Source organism: Portunus trituberculatus, chromosome 42, assembly GCF_017591435.1.
Source record: "Portunus trituberculatus isolate SZX2019 chromosome 42, ASM1759143v1, whole genome shotgun sequence".
Taxonomy (NCBI): Eukaryota; Metazoa; Arthropoda; class Malacostraca; order Decapoda; family Portunidae; genus Portunus; species Portunus trituberculatus.
This window is the reverse complement of record NC_059296.1, coordinates 31,040,925-31,060,982: the sequence shown is the minus strand read 5'-3', so window position 1 is coordinate 31,060,982 and position 20,058 is coordinate 31,040,925. Positions and strand designations below refer to the sequence as shown.

General features: G+C 41.0%; 2 protein-coding genes across 2 annotated transcripts in view; both read right to left on the bottom strand.

The window, feature by feature from the left end:
- Positions 1-2,850: 2,850 nt before the first annotated feature.
- Positions 2,851-13,780, bottom strand: LOC123517470 (retinol dehydrogenase 12-like). Its single transcript, XM_045277557.1, has 9 exons — positions 13,696-13,780; positions 12,689-12,831; positions 12,373-12,465; positions 10,702-10,829; positions 6,651-6,765; positions 6,295-6,483; positions 5,845-5,957; positions 4,908-4,997; positions 2,851-3,288 (listed from the first exon to the last, which is right to left on the bottom strand). The coding sequence occupies exons 2-9, from the start codon at positions 12,822-12,824 to the stop codon at positions 3,184-3,186; spliced, it is 969 nt and encodes a 322-aa protein (XP_045133492.1). The 5' UTR covers positions 12,825-12,831; positions 13,696-13,780; the 3' UTR covers positions 2,851-3,183.
- Positions 13,781-14,591: 811 nt separating this feature from the next.
- Positions 14,592-20,058, bottom strand: part of LOC123517406 — a 25,300-nt gene continuing 19,833 nt past the window's right edge. The window contains exons 14-19 of the mRNA XM_045277419.1: positions 19,915-20,042; positions 17,368-17,482; positions 17,011-17,199; positions 16,574-16,686; positions 15,660-15,749; positions 14,592-14,995 (exon numbers count right to left, since the gene is read on the bottom strand). Coding sequence (XP_045133354.1) covers positions 14,891-14,995; positions 15,660-15,749; positions 16,574-16,686; positions 17,011-17,199; positions 17,368-17,482; positions 19,915-20,042 — 740 coding nt within the window. The 3' untranslated portion in view covers positions 14,592-14,890. The remainder of the gene's footprint in view (positions 14,996-15,659; positions 15,750-16,573; positions 16,687-17,010; positions 17,200-17,367; positions 17,483-19,914; positions 20,043-20,058) is intronic.

The window sequence follows — 20,058 nt, the reverse complement described above, 5'->3', positions numbered from 1 at the left end:
ATCTAAGACCAGTCGCCATCACCCCTATACCCAGCCTTATCTGTGAAGATTTTGTGTTCGACTGGGCCTATAACAAAATTTGTAACTCTATTGACACACAACAATTTGGCAATATTAAATCCACCTCCACATCTCACTACCTTGTCAGCTTCCTGGAATTCGTCCACAGCCACCTGGACAAACGCAACACTTCTCTAGCTATTGCTTTTGTGGACTTCAGAAAGGTCTTTGATCTTGTTGATCACACTGTTGTGATAAATAAAGCCATCACTCTGGGTCTCTCTCCTACCTGATAGCGTGGCTGGCAGACTTCCTCACGGGAAGGCGTCAGGCCGTTCGTTATCAGGGCTCTGTCTCCTCTTTCCAACAGCTCACATGCGGGGTCCCTCAGGGGACCAAGATGGGTCCACTGTGTTTCCTCATCCTTATCAACGATGCTCTCGTCCACACCCCCCACCGCTGGAAGTATGTGGACGACTGCACCGTGGGCGTACCCGTCAACAACACCAACCCAGACTTCTCAGCACTGCAGTCCACTCTAAACCAACTACAGACGTGGACGGAGGACAACAAAATGACCATCAACCACACCAAGACCGTGGTGATGCACATTTGTACCTCCACAGCAGCAGTCCCCTCCCCAGCTTTCTGTGGGCCCTCACTCCTCCAGGTGGTCCGCAGCACCAAGCTTCTAGGTGTCTTGGTGGATGATCAATTATCATGGAAGCAGCATGTTTCCAACATCATCAGGTCAGCCTCATATAAAATCTATTTACTGCGCCGACTCAGGTCCCTGGGAGCACCGGCAGATGAGCTGAGGGGAGTGTACCTCACCTTTATACTCCCTAAGCTCATGTACGCCGCCCCAGCGTGGTCCTCCTCCTGAACCTCACACAACGACAACAGCTGGAGAGGGTTCAGAGGAGGGCGTTCAGGGTCATCCTTGGGCCTGCCTACAGGTCCTACGAGGACGCCCTGACCTGCCTGAGTCTGCCGAGGCTGGCCACAAGACACCAGGAAGCCTTGGAAAAATTTGGGGAAGGACTGCTGCGTCATCCACGTCTCCGCCACCTGCTACCCCCCGACGTGCCTCCCCCTGCTCGCGCCACCCGACACCATAATCGCGTGGCGCCCTTAAGAGCACCGCGCACTGATCGGTACCGACTTAGCGCGGTGCCCACTATTGTGCGAGCCTTAAATAAATAAGTGAATTCTAGGTTAAGTTTATCCATAGTTAGGTTAAGCATTTTTAGTTCATTGTGTTAATGTCCCCCCCTGTACATTTTCAGTGTAATTCTTTACATTGCCTAACTAATAAACCGTTTATTATTATTATTACACACACACACACACACACACACACACACACACGCGCGCGCGCCTTACTAAAGCAGGAACAACAACAGACATTGGCAAGACTCAGTCGACAACAAAACCGACACGGCCCGTCTCTCTCTCTCTCTCTCTCTCTCTCTCTCTCTCTCTCACACACACACACACACACACACGCCCGGTAGCTCAGTGGTTAGAGCGCTGGCTTCTAAAACTAGAGGACCGGGGTTCGATTCCCCGGCCGGGTGGAGATATTTGGGTGTGTCTCCTTTCACGTGTAGCCCCTGTTCACCTAGCAGTGAGTTGGTACGGGATGTAAATCGAGGAGTTGTGACCTTGTTGTCCCGGTGTGTGGTGTGTGCCTGGTCTCAGGCCTATCTGAAAATCAGAAATAATGAGCTCTGAGCTCGTTCCGTAGGGTAACGTCTGGCTGTCTCGTCAGAGACTGCAGCAGATCAAACACACACACACACACACACACACACACACACACACACACACCACTAAAACGCCTCTAAGAATGATGAACAGAAGAAATACATCACTATACAAGGCTGTGATGATGTATATTTTTACTGCCACTTGTCGACGCTGTGTCACAGTAGATGACAGGCTCACCTGGAAGCAGCATGTGTTCACCACCGTGACCTTAGTTAGCCTTGTACAAAGTCTGCACGCAGCGCTTGCTCTGGGCACTGTGAAGGCAGGCACACGAATTGATGGCGATGTACTTCAGCCTTATCCTCGCAACATTCATGTGCCTCCCCAGTGTAGTCTTCTTTTCTGACTATTAATACAAGAGCAGCTGGGGGAAGTTCAGAATAGGATGTTCAAGGTCACCCTTCGTCCAGCATGCACAGTGTACGAAGACGTTTTGATCACCTTGAGTGGATACGGGCTGTTCAGCGAGCACCGGAATCATTGAAGAAGTTTGGAGAGGGACTACTGCATCATTCAGGACTGCGCCCTATGTTGCCTCCTGACGCGCCTCTCCTTACCCGTGCCACCAGACATCACAATCTTTTTATAAGATATGCCTAATGATCTAGTAACGTTAGGTGTGAATTATCAATGGTCACAATATACTACAATTCCGTAGTAAAGGTGAATATGAATGGGAGAAAATATGGGCTCTCAAAGTGTAAGGACATTGGTTCTCTCATTAAAAAAAGAGGAAGGGACACATCGCATGGCAGCACACAATGGTTAACAGGCAATTTATAGTGTAGTGAAATTTAATAGATGTACTGGTTAGTAATCTAAAATCTTATAGATAACTGGTTATAACAGCTGATATACAAAGTGGGACGCATTTTTCACTTTCCACTGTAAAGCTCACACCTGCCTACAAAAAAAAAAAACTTACTGAAAAATCTTTGAAGCCAGCAGCTCAAGAAAAAACACAACTATTGGGTTAAAAATGAATAAATTAATAAATCTAAGAGTTTACACTTTTCATAAGTAAAGTAAACTAGGCAATCTCACACTCACAAAAAAGGGAAAATAAAACTAATTTCATAACAGCTTCCAAAAGACTAGATAGAAAAAAAGGTTATCAGAAAGTTGGCCAGTTTGTTTCCTGACATATGAAACAATTCAAGTCACATGAATACCGTTCGGGTTTCCGAAGATAGGAGGGTTGGTAGTGGTGATATTAAGAATATTGACGGAACACGCCAGACAGAACTCTTGTTCGCTGAAATAAGATAACAACAAAGAAAAAAAGAAAACAGGGAAAGAGTGACACAATTTACCAAATGATAAGGGAAAGTCAAGGCTGGTGGCTCAGTTGCCGAGAAGGGATCGGTAACCAATACGACCAGAGCATGGTGACTGACTGCTACCAAGAGGTCAGTAGTGGATCTCATCTTTCTTTAGCCCGACAGCCTTCACACTGGCCTCCCACAGCCCGGTGGCTAAGTCCTTGCGTACCTTCCTGCCACGTGTGGGAGTTTCCTGTTCGAATCAAACAAGAAAACATGAGAAGAACAGATACCAGTAGATCTATCGGTCTGTTAATTCATTCACTACTACTAGTGAACCACAATACGTGTAGATGGTAGATGCAGAATAAGGTTTTCAACTCGCTTCCATCTCCCTCTGATAACATGAACGCAGAATAACTGATCACGATGAGACTGCAACAAATGCGTACATGAGTATCTTATCGTAAATAATATATATATATATATATATATATATATATATATATATATATATATATATATATATATATATATATATATATATATATATATATATATATATATATATATATATATATATATATATATATATATATATATATATATATATATATATATATATATATATATAATATATATATATATATATATATATATATATATATTGTAAATGTTTCATGTAACAAATATTTTGAGGTGTTGTTTACCGGTGTGATGAGATTCGACCTTTGCGAGGCAGCAGATGCAGGAGTCAGGACCGGCGGGAGTTTATGTAGCAGAAACACCGTGTCATCATGTTTCGCCTTGCTATAAGTGTGTTGCATTTTCAATTTAATTTTTCTGTGGAAGTCATGTAGTAGAATCTGAATGTCAATAGTTATCGGTATAGTACATGTCCGTCAGTACTTGTCATCGCATGACGGAATACTGTAATACAACAAAACTTGTTGAAATTATCATTAATGAATAAAATATAGTTTCAGCATCGAACAATCCGCGTCAACACGTCACCAAGAAAACTAAGGAAGCTGATATGCTGTATACTGCCCATATACTGTGTAGATGTCACATTGATTAAGACCAAGCACGAAGATGGTGCAGTAGAACTCAAACACCGCCGCCAAGAATCCTCCAGTCTCACCTTTACCAAAGAGCAGTGTGAACGGTGCCGCGCCCTTCCTCGACGCCCTTGTAAAACAGCAGTAAATGTTCTTTAACACATAAGTATGCGCCATGCCCCACTACTCCCGGACACTGCTTCAACTTAAAGGCAGCGTCCAGGACAGATATTGCACTTTATCCTTCTGTCCTCACAGACATATGGACTCTACCATCAGTGCGTACATCCGTAGAGCACTCACACACTGTAGTACTTGGCACACAGAAACAGAAGGGACATCACAAATACTGATTATCAACAGCTCCAGTGAAAAGAATATTGTGCGCCTTACTAAAGTCACTGACTTGAGAGTACAGTTTTCCTACTGACGACGATACTATTCATGTGTTCCAGTGATCATAAGATGTTAGATTAAAAATGCCTTACCCGATATCTTTATTGCATCATCGTCTTGAATTTCTATTTCATACCGTTACCTTATGTAATTTTTCATGTGATTTCTTTGAAAGTCAAATACATTTATTTTGCTATTCAAAAACCTCAATGTGATCACTTCTAATCCTGATCCTTGTCTAACCTGTTTAGTGTTTCTTCGCAAGATAAATTTTTCAAGATGTGAATTTTTTGTTCCTGGTCGCTGTACTCGCACTGTCCGGGAACTATGGAAAGAAACTTCTGACTTGATGCAAGAAAGAACAGATTACTTCAAATATGCATTACAAACTGTACAGTGGTGTGGATCACGTTACCTTGCAGTCTGAGAAGTATTTGCCGGTCACGCCCTCTACCTCCTCCGACACTGCCAGGTGGATGTTGGTCTGTGCGCCGGACACAGCGTCCTGAGAGAGGTTTACAAATCCTATACAATATAAATGAATTAAAATGGCAACAAATAACTAGTTCCCTTCTCTAAGCACTAATTTTTAAACCATGCATTTCTAGAGCGTTAGTAAATTTGTGGCTGACACGAAGAAAGGTAAGTTAACTACGTTGAATCTTTATGTAATCACCGTGCCGACACACTCAGATAGAATGAGCAAATGGGCAAATAGAAGATAAAGGCAGATGTAAAGTGTTTAGCATTGGTAGACGAAATCCATCTAATAGTTACGTTATAAAGTACAAGACCTCTGTTAGATCAGAAAACCAATAGGAATTAATGGATTCAGTTAGCTCCTTTCTCCGACAGAGAAAATAATGAATAAATGTCAGAAGTAAGGAATATTTCACACTTTTTAATTGTATTATATAGCGACTCGTATGACTCAACAAACGCTGCTTCTTTTGGCCAAGTGAAATATTGGTTATTATTCCTAAATAATGAATAATTTTTTCCGCATTTTTTAAAATTGATTATTTCGATGGTATTGATTTTCTCATGTTTTCTTTTCTATCAGTTCAGGGCAAGAGTACTATTTCATCTTCATTACTTTTTTCTTCACGTCAAACAGCAAATGTGGCACGCTACGTAAAGACGACACTAACACTCAATGGTCGTAAAAGTGCAAACAGAAGGAAGATTATTTGCTTGCACATCCAAAACTAAAAAAAACTGTACTACTGTTTGACGTATACGCAATTCCTTAAGTTCACCATCTGCTGATGGATAACGATACAATAATGAATACCGTTAACAACACCTGACATTGTGCCGACTAATTCTTTTTGAGTGTCGGGATCTCTCACCTTGGAGGCTACAGGCAACAGAATGTTAGTCAGGAAAGTTCCGAGAGAGAAGTTCATTGAATCGAAGATTTCAGTCCGCACGAACCCAGGGTGAAGGCTGTTGACCGTCACGTCTGGAGGGAGAAAATGTGGCAATGAAATACAAGATGGGCACGACAATAACAACACCGACAATAAAACAATAAAAGTAAAAACTGCAACAAAGATAATATCAGCAACGAAAACAACATTAAAAAACAAAAATTTTATTAATGAATAAATACTAATACATAGTAAAGAGAATCAGGAAACTAACATCAACCAGAACAGTGCCACTGGAAGCTAAAACATTAACAACACAAAAAACAAAAAACAAAAACAAAAAACACACAGGTTATTACCACGCAGAACAGTGCAGTTGACTTTGATTTGATCACAAAACACTTTAAGAAGAAAATTCTTATTGCTCACCTGTGCCAGCCAACTTGTCCGCCAGTTCTCGAGTGAAGAGCAGGTTGCAGAGTTTACTGGTGGTGTACGCACTGCCTGGGCTGTAGTTCTTGTTTATCGCCAGATCACTTAAGTCAAATTTGGGAGCTAACATATATCCCATAGAGGACACGTTAATGATGCGACTCCGCCCAGACTCCTTCAGACGTCCTGCATGAATTGCAAAGAAGAACACAATAACATAAACACAAGGTTGTCAATGAAAAGCACCATAAATAAATCTTGCCATAAAATTGTACAGGTAAGTCTTGGATGGAGAGAAAAGTAAGAGATAGAAAAAGCAAGCAAACGAAAAAAGAAAGAGGGATCAAACTCACCCAGCAGCAGGTTGGTCAACAGGAAGTGGCCGAAGTGGTTGGTCGCCATGGTCAGCTCGAGACCGTCAGCCGTCACCTGTCTCTTCCCCATGCCATAAATACCTGCGTTGTTGATCTGCAGACAAGGAGACAAGTCAGTATACTGGTGTCACGTCACACTGATGAGGCAACATAGATAAACTTCTTACATTCTGTCAGCACAATACAAATAAAAAGTCTCTCCAAATGTTCATAAGCAGCAAAGGAAGGAATGCCTACTGCCACAGCACTCCAGCAGAAAGTGTCGCACTGTTAGGAGGACTACGCAGTCTTCAGGGCAAGGTTGTGTTTTCCGGAGCCATAGGTAACATGTGTGATATAATAATGACCAGTCTGGTGGCTGGAAAGTGCTGAGAAGCGTACGATCCGTCCGGAGATAGACCAAATCAGTCTCTAAGAACTATTCAGAGTCAACTCGAGTTACCGTCACTTAGGCAACCTATCGGTTCTTCCATTCTACAACTCTCCCACGTTTGCTAGAATCCAGCAATAGCCAGCGGTATAGCCTTTACGGTGGAGAAGGAAGGATCACTCAAGAATAGAGGGAAAGAAGTTTAAAGAGTTTCACAATAAAAACAAATACTACAAGAGTGGATGAAAATCATAAAAAGGAAGAGTTAAATAATTCTCGAATGTAGGATAATGGCATAATACTTCTAGTTTATTATTTCTTGGAGGCAGTAGACACATACCAAAACGATAATTTAATCGCAGAGAGGTTCAATAGCACTATTTCTGGTGTGCCCAGTTTTGGTGTGCCCAGTTCTGGTCTGGATCACTTCAAAGGGTGTTGTGAACTTACCATCAATGTTAGTTGTGAATTCGCTGAACGCTTGCCTTTATATCTCACAACTCAAGGGGGCAGTCACAGCCTGTCCTCTAAAGACAACTCTCCAACTTCATACAAAACTACAAGAGGACCGGGCTTCAATTCCCCGGCCGGGTGGAGATATTTGGGTGTGTCTCCTTTCACGTGTAGCCCCTGTTCACCTAGCAGTGAGTAGGTACGGGATGTAAATCGAGGAGTTGTGACCTTGTTGTCCCGGTGTGTGTTGTGTGCCTTGTCTCAGGCCTATGCGAAGATCGGAAATAATGAGTTCTGAGCTCGTTCCGTAGGGTAACGTCTGGCTGTCTCGTCAGAGACTGCAGCAGATCAAACAGTAAAACATACACACACACACACACACACACACACACACACACACACACACACACACACACACACACACACACACACACACACACACTTCACTTGAAATAGAAAAATGGCGACTCCTACACTAGCCTTGGATTCTCCATCTAAGGAGGGGGACAATAAACGTTCCCAGGTTGGACTGCTCTCTTCTTATTGACCTAAAGTATCTTGACGCCTCCCTCAACTTTTCGTTATTAACTTCTGCAACACCACCTCTCCTCTACTAAACCTCATCTTCTTTTCCTCAACGGAACACAGCTGTCTAAGACAACTAACTGTAGCCCCTTTTCTGTTCCCTCCTACTGTCTCTATCCTGATTTTCGTTTCAAAGCTGTATGTTGCGTCTATGTGCGCAGCGACTTGAGTTGTTCTCGTGCTCACGCTCTTGAATCTTGCTTCTACTCAAAAGTTACTTTATAGCTAAATTTATGTGTGATGTCTATCTCTTCCCTAACTCCTTTGACTATACTAAATTCTCTGACTATTTAACTTAAAAAATGGAGCAAATTCTTCTGTCTCTCTATCTTTTCGAGGAGATATCCATACTTGGAAATTTCAATGTTCACCACCAGCTTTGGCTTTCATCTCTCTTCACTGGCCATCTTGGTGAACATTCTTTCAACTTTGTTATCCTCAATGACTTGGAACAACTTAGAGCACCTTACACGTGTTCCTGACCGTCTTGAAGATACGCCCAGCATTCTTGATGGTTTTTTCACCTCTAATCTTTCTGCTTATGCTGTTACCTTATCTTATTAGGAATACCAACGCAGCAGACAAAAACTAGCTGAATTTTTCTAAATATCAGCTGTAGAAACCAATGAAGACAAACTGCAAATTCAGAACCATGACAGGTGCAACTCTGAAAGCATTAGGTTTAGAGAAATTTGAGTGAAATGCATATCGTTGAAAACTAAGACACTGAATTTGCTACAAACACCTCAATATCAAAGACTTGCAGCGTAAGTCCAATGGAAAGACAACAGCTTACACCAGTAAGGCTAAGAATTAGGGATGAGCGGTTTGTAGTTCACTGGTGTCCATCTTCCAAACGCACAGCGTTCCTCTCCCTCTGTCCCTCTGCACCTGCATGAATAACGTGCCAGACTTACAAACTGATACCTCTTTCACTTTCTAGTATAATGGAGTGAACCTCTCCTTACTATCCTTTGTACTCTTTGACTAGTTCAGGTTACAAAAATAATGTATCTTAGTATTCAAACTGCCACAAAAGAATCATCTACCGAATTTATCATCAAAACACAGAGGAAATACTCATGTCGTAACTGAGCACAAGTGGTCGTGAAGCATCGAAAAGTAGTATGTCTGGTAAGCTGTTCATACAGCGCAGGGTGAGGGAGACCCTGAGTACAGGGTGGACCTCAGTGAAGTCACACTGGGATGAAGTATGTATTTGCCTCCCTCACCTAACACAAAGAATAGGGGCTGAATGAAAGGCTTGTTTTCATCAGTGAGGCATACCTGTATGTTTTAAACTCACACCGCCTTTCATTCCATGGTTGAATTTAGTATCTCTGTTCATAATTCCAGCGAGCAACCTGTAACACATTGTCCATGATGCAGCCATAGTCACATGCAAAACTGTTGCAACTGATATCTAGAAATAAAGATAATCATGACAGCAAATAACAGTCGTGAACAGTAGTTTCAATTACATGCAATTTCCGATTATTCGTGAAGTAATCCGTGACCAATCGGCAGTGTTCCGTGAACAGCCACTAACACGTCATGTACTGCTCTTTGTCACCTTGTACCAATTCGCCAAGTAGTTGATGAATAGCAAACTTGAGTTATTGGAATGTTTAACGAGCATTCTTCATTTTTTTTCGGTAATATTCTACAAATATTTTTGAACCAATTGGCGAATGTTCAACGAGTAGTTAAAGAACTTATGGATGCATATTTGTCTTTTGACACGCCAATATGGCAACCACACGAGTAATTGGCAACTGAAGAAACTCCTTTAATTAACGCAAAGTTGATGATGAAATCACACATCTTATAGATGATCTCGGAATCAGTGTTCCATGGCACCCTGAACTTGTACTAGAGAATGAAAGAAAAGGTCTTTCTTCTGGGGCCGTACTTCTGGTGGAATTGCTCTTCTGTAGTGGGTGTCTTCCTTCCTTGTTTTGGGTTAAACAAAGTGATGAGCTAATTCAAGTGATGGACATCCATTCTCTGAAAACTCTTGTACAATGGCACATTCCCAGAAAGCACCTCATATAGAAAAGCTTTATACATGTCCAAATTTTCCCAGAGCATTCCTCAAGGGTGTTTCTAAATGTAATGTTTCCTTTTCTTCGCTCCTTGGGCTTGTTTGGGCTTGGAGTGGGCCAACATCATGAGTTGGTATTTTATTTTGCAGACGCAAGAATGAGGAATCGAGAAGAGGTGAATATGGCATGGTAGAGGCGTGAATAGTGATCACTTTGGACACATTTCAGTTCCTTGTTACCATTCACGGTATAGAAGTCACAATTTAACGTCAATATGCAAGACTAGTTAAATAAATTCCTAGACAATTCACCGACAATATTGTCAAATGGTTGACCAAGCATATGGAAACAACAGTCGCATAGGAGCGCTGAACATTCTTCAAACACTATGCGGAAATTTACCAACAACTTGCCGAACTATCGTGCATTACATTATGTCGGGATTACATTATGAAAATTCAAATTCGTAACTTTCTCTCGATTGGCCCGACCGTTTTCTTGTTTTCTTTGGCGTGACAGGCTCTTTACATAAATCAAACAGTAATACTAGAATCACGAAGTCCCCATACACACTCACCAGTACGTGGATTGCCTTCTCGGTCTCCAGCACCTCCTTGGCAAACTTCCTAACGGACGAAAGATCGGAGGTGTCCAGGTGACGCACCACCACCTGGCCGCGGCCGTTACCTTCAGACTGCAGCTCACCTGTGCCGTCACCGAAGTATTAGAGTTCAAAATTATTACCATCTCACTAGTAATTAACTTAGAAAAAAATCCTGCAGCCACGCCAATGCATGCGCTATCACTTCTATGCTAACACAGCTTTCATGTTAATTTTTCTGTGTCGCCTCTGTTCCTTAGTCTATAAAGGGGCTTTTATCCTTCCATGACCAATAAGGGAACTACGGCAAATCTTTGTTAGCATCATTAGGAAGAGAAATGTATTAATCATTGCCTAATTGATTTTCAAATTGTGTAAAAAAGATATGTAGACGATTGCTACATACACATCAATATCCCAAGAACATAATTACTAAACATCAGAACATATCCCTTCATATAGCTTACGTTAATATTCACGTTCAATAAATGTTCAACTTAGAGAATACCTTATTATCACCATTATTGTTGTTGTTATTATTATTATTATTATTATTATTATTATTATTATTATTATTATTATTATTATCATTATTATTATCATTATTATCATTGTCATTAGTATCACAATTAAATGTAGAAAGTGCACTTAGTGTTAACACAACCATAACGAAAAATAAAACGCCCACTAAGGTGCCGGTCCAAAAAACAGAATCAAAATGAGATGTGAAGTATCCAGTTTACATTATAAGTAAATGAAAAAAACAAACATGTTCAGTGTAAAAGAGGGGGACACTGTGTTGAGTGTCATAAAAAAAGAGGGAATAGTTGTCTGGAAGGTTGTGTCGAGTGGATAGATGGAAGAATTGAGTTTTGAAGCAGTAAACAAAAATAAGTTTCCTCTACTCTAATCAGAATTTTGAAGAGACCGGAAGTCAGGCGTTAGATGGCTTTCCTGCGTGATCTTTTTACATACTGAAGGTTGAACATCAATTAAAAGACATGGAACGTTGCGGGATGGTACCGTCAACGTAGGGGTGGATAAGATGAGTGGTTTGCTTTACAAGATCATTGATTTAATAGTAAAAGTATTGAATGACAGGACAAAACCCTAAGGAACCCTAAGGATTTTGAGAACATCTATTACAGCAACAATAAAACAGTCAGAAAGAAAATTTGAGATGAAGTTATAGAGAGAGGTACAAAAGCCATAGGAGGCCATATTCTAACAAAAGCTTCTTATATATTGAAGGCAACAGCAAAAAAAAATCACAAAAAATTCCAAACAAGGAAGACAAAGACTCAGTAAGGAAAGCTGATCATCAATAGAGTGGTATCGATGGAATCTATATTGGTGACCAGATACAAAGTTGTAAACTGAGATGTTTAAAAAAAAACTTCCTGTTGAGGAAAAAAAAAAAAAAAGCATTAGAAAGGTAGAGGAAGAGGGCGGTAGATTGAGGGATTAGAACTGTCACCTTTTAATGCACTGGGTTTAGCTGACGCTTTTGTCTCTGTATGTGCCAGGCACCATAGTTTATCTTATCTAATTGCATTCTTTGTTATCCTTGACAGCGCCGTTCCTGCTTCATAAATATGCTTAAGAAATATAGAACAAAGGTGCAGTGTGTGACGTCCTTTACTTCACCTGCAACTTTGCATCCTTTCTCCAGGTTCCTGCAGGCGATGATAACTCGGGCACCGCGTCGGAGCAGGTCACGAGCAGTCTCCTTTCCAATTCCTGGTAACAGTTAATGAGATCATTACCTGGTTTGTGTGTGTGTGTGTGTGTGTGTGTGTGTGTGTGTGTGTGTGTGTGTGTGTGTGTGTGTGTGTGTGTGTGTGTGTGTGTGTGTGTGTGTGTGTGTGTGTGTGTAAAAACAAAACTGAGATTCAGATAACAGTACGCCATGGGTCTATGACTCCTCTCCACCTGCCTGCCCTGCAGTGTGTCCGGGCCTCACCTGCCGTGGCGCCGGTGATAATGACCGTCTTGCCCGCCATGGACTTGGTGCTGGTGCAGTGGCCCGACGTGTACCTGCACCAGAACTTCACACTCATTACCACCACCACCAGCGCTGCCAGGACCTCCAGCCACATGGTTGTTCTGGAACACACGAACACAGCTGTACACTTTAGAGCTCACCCGTGGCAAGGAAGTAATAATGGTAGTAACAATATACTTTTCTTAATGATTTAATGTTATGTAACTTAAGGTGACATAATCACACAGATTTCACCCATATCCATCCACATTCGTTTACTTGTCAGTATATATACGAAATTGGTGCTGTCTAAGAAAAACGTTATGGATATAACTATGATACCATGACGGATATATGACAATGTTGAATGGTGAATTTGCGCAGCCGTGATGCCCACTTATAACACGCTCTGAGGAATACATCATCAATCATGAAATTCACCTTACAAAATTTATTGTACATATGGCTTGAAATAAAAGTTTAAAGTCTTTTTATCTGAATCTATTACTAGTTGTTTTAAATGTTAGGTTGTTGGTATTATGTGTTACCAGGTCCATGGACGAAACACTGACATCAGAGTGTACTGGTAAAACACAAAACAAGGCAGCGAGCGGCATGAATGTTAGGTTATGGGCAGGTAGGTAAGCAGCGTGGCGGCATCACGAACTCATCAACAATAGTGTTCTTATATTAACTAGAGGCACTCCTCGCAACCAAACTAATGCGTCACCAAGATTAAGTATTTGTCATTGATGTTGTCAGAAAAGCTGCCAAGAAGCCCAAGCAGACCAGCCTCCAGAGAGTGTTTCGGTGACGCCCAAGTAACAAAATTGGTTATAGTGAAATTTGGGACATACAGTACTTGAAAAAAGGCAATATATAATGTTGCAGAATACATTACTCTAATTACTATACTGAAAGAGTGCTTGCATCTGCTTGTCACTGCAATTTGGAAAAAGGAAGAGGTTTAATTGTTAATGTCTTACCAGCTGAACAAGGCCTGCAACAAGGAGGGGACGTGTTGTCACACCGGCGATCACAAACACACTGATAAGATTGGGATAAATATACTTAGAATACTATTTATTTTGATATCACAGCTAAGCATGAAAACACAGCTAAGATTCGCCGTTTTGCACGAATACATATATGGTGAGACCCGACTTACAAGAGTCACTTCTGCAATACAAATTATATTGATAGTACTTACTATATTCGTGTATTGTATATGTAGATGTGTACATTTCATTGATGCAAGGAGATAATACTTCTACTTATCACTTATCACTTATCACTTATCTCCTTACCCTTGCCGCCAGACATCACAATCGGTGTCGACAAGGATATCACCACACAGGGGAAACTTAGATAAAAAGACTTGGCGCAGCTCTCTTTACATGATATGCGTAATGATCTGGTAACTCTAGGAATGTATTATTAATGGCTGTAATCTACTATAATTCCACAGTAGAGGTGAATGTGAATGGGCGAAGAATGGGCCCTAAAGTTGGAGGGACATTGGTTCTTTCTTTGAACAAAGAGGAAGGACATATCGCATGGCAGCACACAAAGGTAAACTGGCAATTTATGGTGTAGTGAAATTTATTAGATTTACTGGTTAGTAATTTATAATCTCATAGATAACAGCTGATATTGTATAAGTGGGACGCATTTTATTAATTTGCACTGTAAAGCTCTCTACAAAAATATAACTTACTGAAAATCTTGAAAGCTATCAGCTCAAGAAAAAAAAATACAACTATTGGGTTAAAAATCAATAAATCAATAGATCTAAGAGTTTACATTTTTCATAAGTAAGGTAGGTTAGGCAATCTCGCACACACACACACACAAAAAAAAAGTGGAAATAAAACTAATTTCATAACCGTTTCCAAAAGTTCATAAAGTTTATTTCCTGACATACGGAACAGTTCAAGTCATGAATACTGTTGAAGTTTAAAAAATGGGAGGGTTGGTAGTGATATAAAGAATAGTTACGGCACACGTCTGATAAAACTGTTGCTCGATGAAATAAGAAAACAATACGAAGAAAAAGGAAACAAGAAAAGTGTGGGACAATTAAGCAAATGATAAGGGAAAGTCAAGGCTGGTAGCTCAGCTGCCGGGAAGTGATCGGTGACCCGCTTGACCTAAGCATGGTGACTGATAGCGGCCAGGAGGTCAGTAGTGGATCTCGTCTTTCTTCAACTCGACAGCCTTCACGCTCGCCTCCCACAGCCCGGTGGCTAAGTCCTTGCGGACCTTCCCACCACGTGTGGGAGTTTCCTGTACAAATCAAACAAGAAAACTGAGAAGAACAGATACCAGTGGATCGATCTGTCTATTAACTTTATTCATTCACTACTATTAGTGAACCACAATACGTGTGGTAGAACGGAGTATATGATAAATGCAGAATAAGGTTTTGAACTCGCCTCCATCTCCCCCTGATGACATGAACGCAGGAAAACAGAACATGGTAAGTTTGCAATAAATGCTTACGTGGACATCTCATATATGGTGTAACACTAGTTTCTGCAGATGTTGCTAGAGGCGAAAGTACTATTTCTTCTAAGTGGAAAATGTCCTATAGCACTATAGTGGTAGACCTATAGCAGCACTTCCTTCTCCTCTCCTCTTGTACATAAATGTGGTCCCATATTTCTATTTCCTACCGTTATCTTATGTTATTTTCATGTGATTTTTTTCAATGCAAATCCATTTATTTTGGCATTTAAAAATTTCAATGCGATCACCTCTAATTTTTATCCTTGTCTAACTTGTTCAGTGTTTCTTTGCAGAATAAACTTAATAGGGTGTGAATTTTTGTTGCTGGGCGCTGTACTCGCACTGTACGAAAACTATGGGAAGAAAATTCTGATCTGATAAAATAAGGAACAGTTTATCCATATATATATTACGAACTGTACAGTGGTGTGGGTCACGTTACCTTGCAGTCTACGAAATATTTGCCGGTCACGCCCTCCACCTCCTCCGACACTGCCAGGTGGATGTTGGTCTGTGCGCCGGATACAGCGTCCTGGGAGAGGTTTACACTATTAACAAGAAGCAAATACTACAAAATATGATTAAATCAGATTGGATATAAATAATAAGTACGCTTCTCGAGGCGCTATTTTTAAACCATTAGACCATTTTTAGAGCGTTAGTACATTTATGGCCGACACAAAGATAGGTAGGTTAATTATGTTGAATCTTTATGTAATCGCCGTGCAGACACACTCAGATAGAATGAACAAATGGACAAATAGAAGACAAAGGCAGATGTAAAGTGTTTAGCATTGGTAGACGAAATCCACTTAATAGTTACGCTATAAAGTACAAGACCTCTGTTAGATCAGAAAACCAATAGGAATTAGGAGTTTAGTTTGTTCCTTTATCCAACAGAAAAAATAATGAATGAATGTCAGAAGTAAGAAATATTTCACACTTTTTTAATTGTATCATATAGCGACTGGTATGACTCAACAGACCTGCTTTTTTGCCACGTGAAGTATTGGTTATTATTCCTTAATACTGAATAACGTTTAACACAAATTTCTTTAAGTTTAAGTATTTCCATGTTATTTGTTTCCTAAAGTCTTCTTAAACAATTCAGGGCAAGAGTATCATTTCACCCTGTATACTTTTTCTTCACGTCATATCCCGTAGTAAAATGTAAACACTCAATGGTAGTACAAGTAGAAGGAAGATTACTTAAATGCATATCCAAACTAAGAAACTGCAATACTGTTTCGCGTATAAGTTCACCAACTGCAGGTAGATAACGATATAATAAAGAATATCGTCAATAAAACCTGACATTGTGCAACTATTTCCTCTATGGGTGTCTGGGTCTCTCACCTTGGAGGCCACAGCCAGCATAATGTTCGTGATCAAAGTTCCGAAAGAGAAGTTCATTGAATCAAAGATTTCAGTCCGCACGAGGCCTGGGTGAAGACTGTTGACCGTCACGTCTGGATGGAGAAAATGTGGCAATGCAATACAAGATGGGCACACCAATAACAACAACAACAACAACAAAACAATAAATGTAATAAGTGCGATAAAAACAATATTAGTAAAAAAAATACCGTATTGAAAAACTAAATCAAAATTAATTAATATCAATAATAAAGAGAATCAGAAAACCATTGACACAGCAGAACAGTGCCACGGTAAGCTAAAACATTAACAGCGCCAGTAACAACAAAAGAACAGAAGTCAATACCACGCACAGCAGCGCAGTTGACATTGACTTGATCATAAATAATTTCAAGAAGCATCTTCCTATCGCTCACCTGTGCCAGCCAGCTTGTCCGCCAGTTCTCGAGTAAAGAGCAGGTTGCAGAGTTTACTGGTGCTGTACGCATTGGTTGGGTTGTAGTTCTTGCTTATCGCCAGATCATTCAAGTCAAATTTGGGAGCAAATGCGTGTCCTAGAGAGGACACGTTAATGATCCGACTCCGCCCAGACTCCTTCAGACGTCCTGCATCAATCGCAAAGAAGAACGCAGTAAAGATAAACACAAGGTTGTCAATGAAAAGCACCATACATAAATCTTGCTATCCAGTTGTACAGGTAATTCTTGGATGGTGAAAAAAGTAAGAGATAGAAAAAGCAAACAAACGAACAGGCAAAGGGGAATCAGTCTTACCCAGCAGCAGGTTGGTCAGCAAGAAGTGGCCGAAGTGGTTGGTCGCCATGGTCAGCTCGAGACCGTCAGCCGTCACCTGTCTCTTCCCCATGCCATAAATACCTGCGTTGTTGATCTGCAGGCAAGGAGACAAGTCAGTATGCTGGTGTCACGTCACACTGATGAGGAAACACAGATAAACTTCGTACATTCTGTCAGTAGAATCCAAGTAAGAATGGGAAGAAATAGAATAATTCTTGAAGGTAGGATAATGGCATATATCTGCACTGAAAGAAAATTCACCAGGGAAGCTACTGCCTCGACACAATGGTGGTAAGACAACGCTAAATCCTACTCCAGATCACACCTTGAACCACCTGTATAAATACAGGAATGAAGTCGGAATGTGTTAAAGAATGTTCCAAAAAATGGATAACGACTTCTTGTTAAGAATAGCAAGATCGCAGACAATAAGTAGCTGAACTCTCAGACACAAACTGCAGGAAACCAATAGAGACAAACAAAAAAGACACATGACAAGTGCAACCTTGAACTCCAAAGGCTTAGGGAAATTTGAATGAAATGTATGAGATTGAGAATGTATCTCGCGGGAAGCTGATTCATCACAAACTGAGCGATTGAGACAACAAACTCGCTACAAACACCTCTTCATCAAAGATTGGCGATGTATATCCAGTGGAATAGAAAGCTAACAATTAAGGATGAGTGGTTTGTAGTTCACTGGAGGTCTTCCCTGAACACAAATGGACCCTCTCACTCTGTCCTTCTGCGCCTGCGTGGATAACGTGCCAGACGTACGAATCAATGCCCTTCTCGCTGTACCATCACAGAGTGAGCCTGTCCTTACTCCTCTGATGGTGAGTTCACATGATATATTCGGTTCAAGGTCTCTGGGGACTCTGATTAATTCAGGTTTCAAAAAAAGTATCCGAGTAGCTAAATAGCCCCAAGGAAGCCATCTATCGAATTCATCATCAGAGCAATGAAGAAACACTCACTCCCTGCCTTGACAGCTGAGCACAAGACGTGGTCGTGAAGCATCGAAAACTACGTCTGGCAAGCTGTTCACAAATGCGCGTTGCGTGGGAGACCATGCATATAGGGTCGACCTCACTGAACTCACTGCGAAGTCTATATTTGCCTCCCTCACCCAGGACCAGGAATAGGGAGGGGCTGAATGAATGCTTTGCCCTCATCACTAAAGGATACCAGTATGCTTCAAACTACCGCCACCTTTAAATCCATGGTTGCATTCAGTACCTCTGTTCATAATTCCAGCAAGCAAGTTGTACTCGTAAGACATTTTGTCTACGTTGCAGCCATATTTACATGCATAACTATCGCAACTGATATTTTGAAATGAAGAAAAGCATAACAGCAAAAGAAAATCGTGAACAGTAGTTTTTAATTATATGCAGACTGAGATGAGTCATCAAGTAGTCCGTGAGTAGTCGCAGCGTTCCGTGAACAAGCACTGACCCCTCGTGGACTGTTATTGTTCAGCCTGTACCAATTTTGCCAAGTAGTTGATAAATAATTAACTTAAATTCTGATAATGTTTAACGAGCATTTTTCTTCGGTAATATTCTACAAATGTTTTGAACTAAATGGCGAAAGTTAAACAAGTAGTTGAAGAACGTATGGTCTTTTGATGCGCCAATAAAGCAACCACACGAGTAATTGGCAACGGAAGAAACTCTTTTAATTAACGCAAAGCAAATGATGCTACACACGTCTGATAGATGATCTCGGAATCAGTGTTGCTTCCCACACGGTTCTTGTACTAGAGAATGAAAGGAAAGAACTTTCTCCTGTGGCCGTACTTATGGTGAAATAGCTCTTCTGTAGTGTGTCTTCCTTCCTAATTTTTGGTTCATCAAATGTGATGATGTAACTGAAGTGATGTATATCCATCCTCTGGAAATTCTTGTACAACTGCACATTCTCGACAAGAACCTCAGGCAGACGTACTTCATACATGTCCAAATTTTCCCAGCGCATTTTTCTCTCCCAGGGTTTGTTTCGCCTTGGAGTGAACCAAAATCATGAGTATGTAGTTTTCTTGTACAGACGCAAGCATGAGTCATCAAGGAAATGTGAAAATAGCGTGGTGAACGCCTGAATAGTGACCCCTTTGGACGCATTTCGGCTCCTTTTAATCATTCCGAGCAAACGTATGAGAGGGAATTAGTTGTAAAGATCTCACACCTTAACGTTAATGAGTAATCATTTAAATTCTTAGACAGTTCGTCGACGATATTGCCAGATCGTGGGCCAAGCTTCTGGCAAATACATTCACATAGAGGGGCCCAATTTTCTTCAAAAACTATGCAGAAATTTTCCAACAACTTGCCGGTCACTGGCAGGGTTAAACTTTGAAATTTCAAATTCATAGACTTCTATAAGAATATTCTGCAACAATTTTTTCAACTTGCTTTTTCAGCGGGTTTCTGTCGATCGACCGTTTTCTTGTTTTCTTTGGTGTACAGTCCCATTACATAAATCAGACAGTAATACTAGAATCACAAAGTCCCCATACACACTCACCAGTACGTTGATGGCTTTCTCGGTCTCCAGCACCTCCTTGGCGAATTTCCTGACGGACGAAAGATCGGAGGTGTCCAGGTGACGCACCACCACCTCGCCGCGGGCTGTACCTTCAGACTGCAGCTCACCTGTGCCGTCACTTCA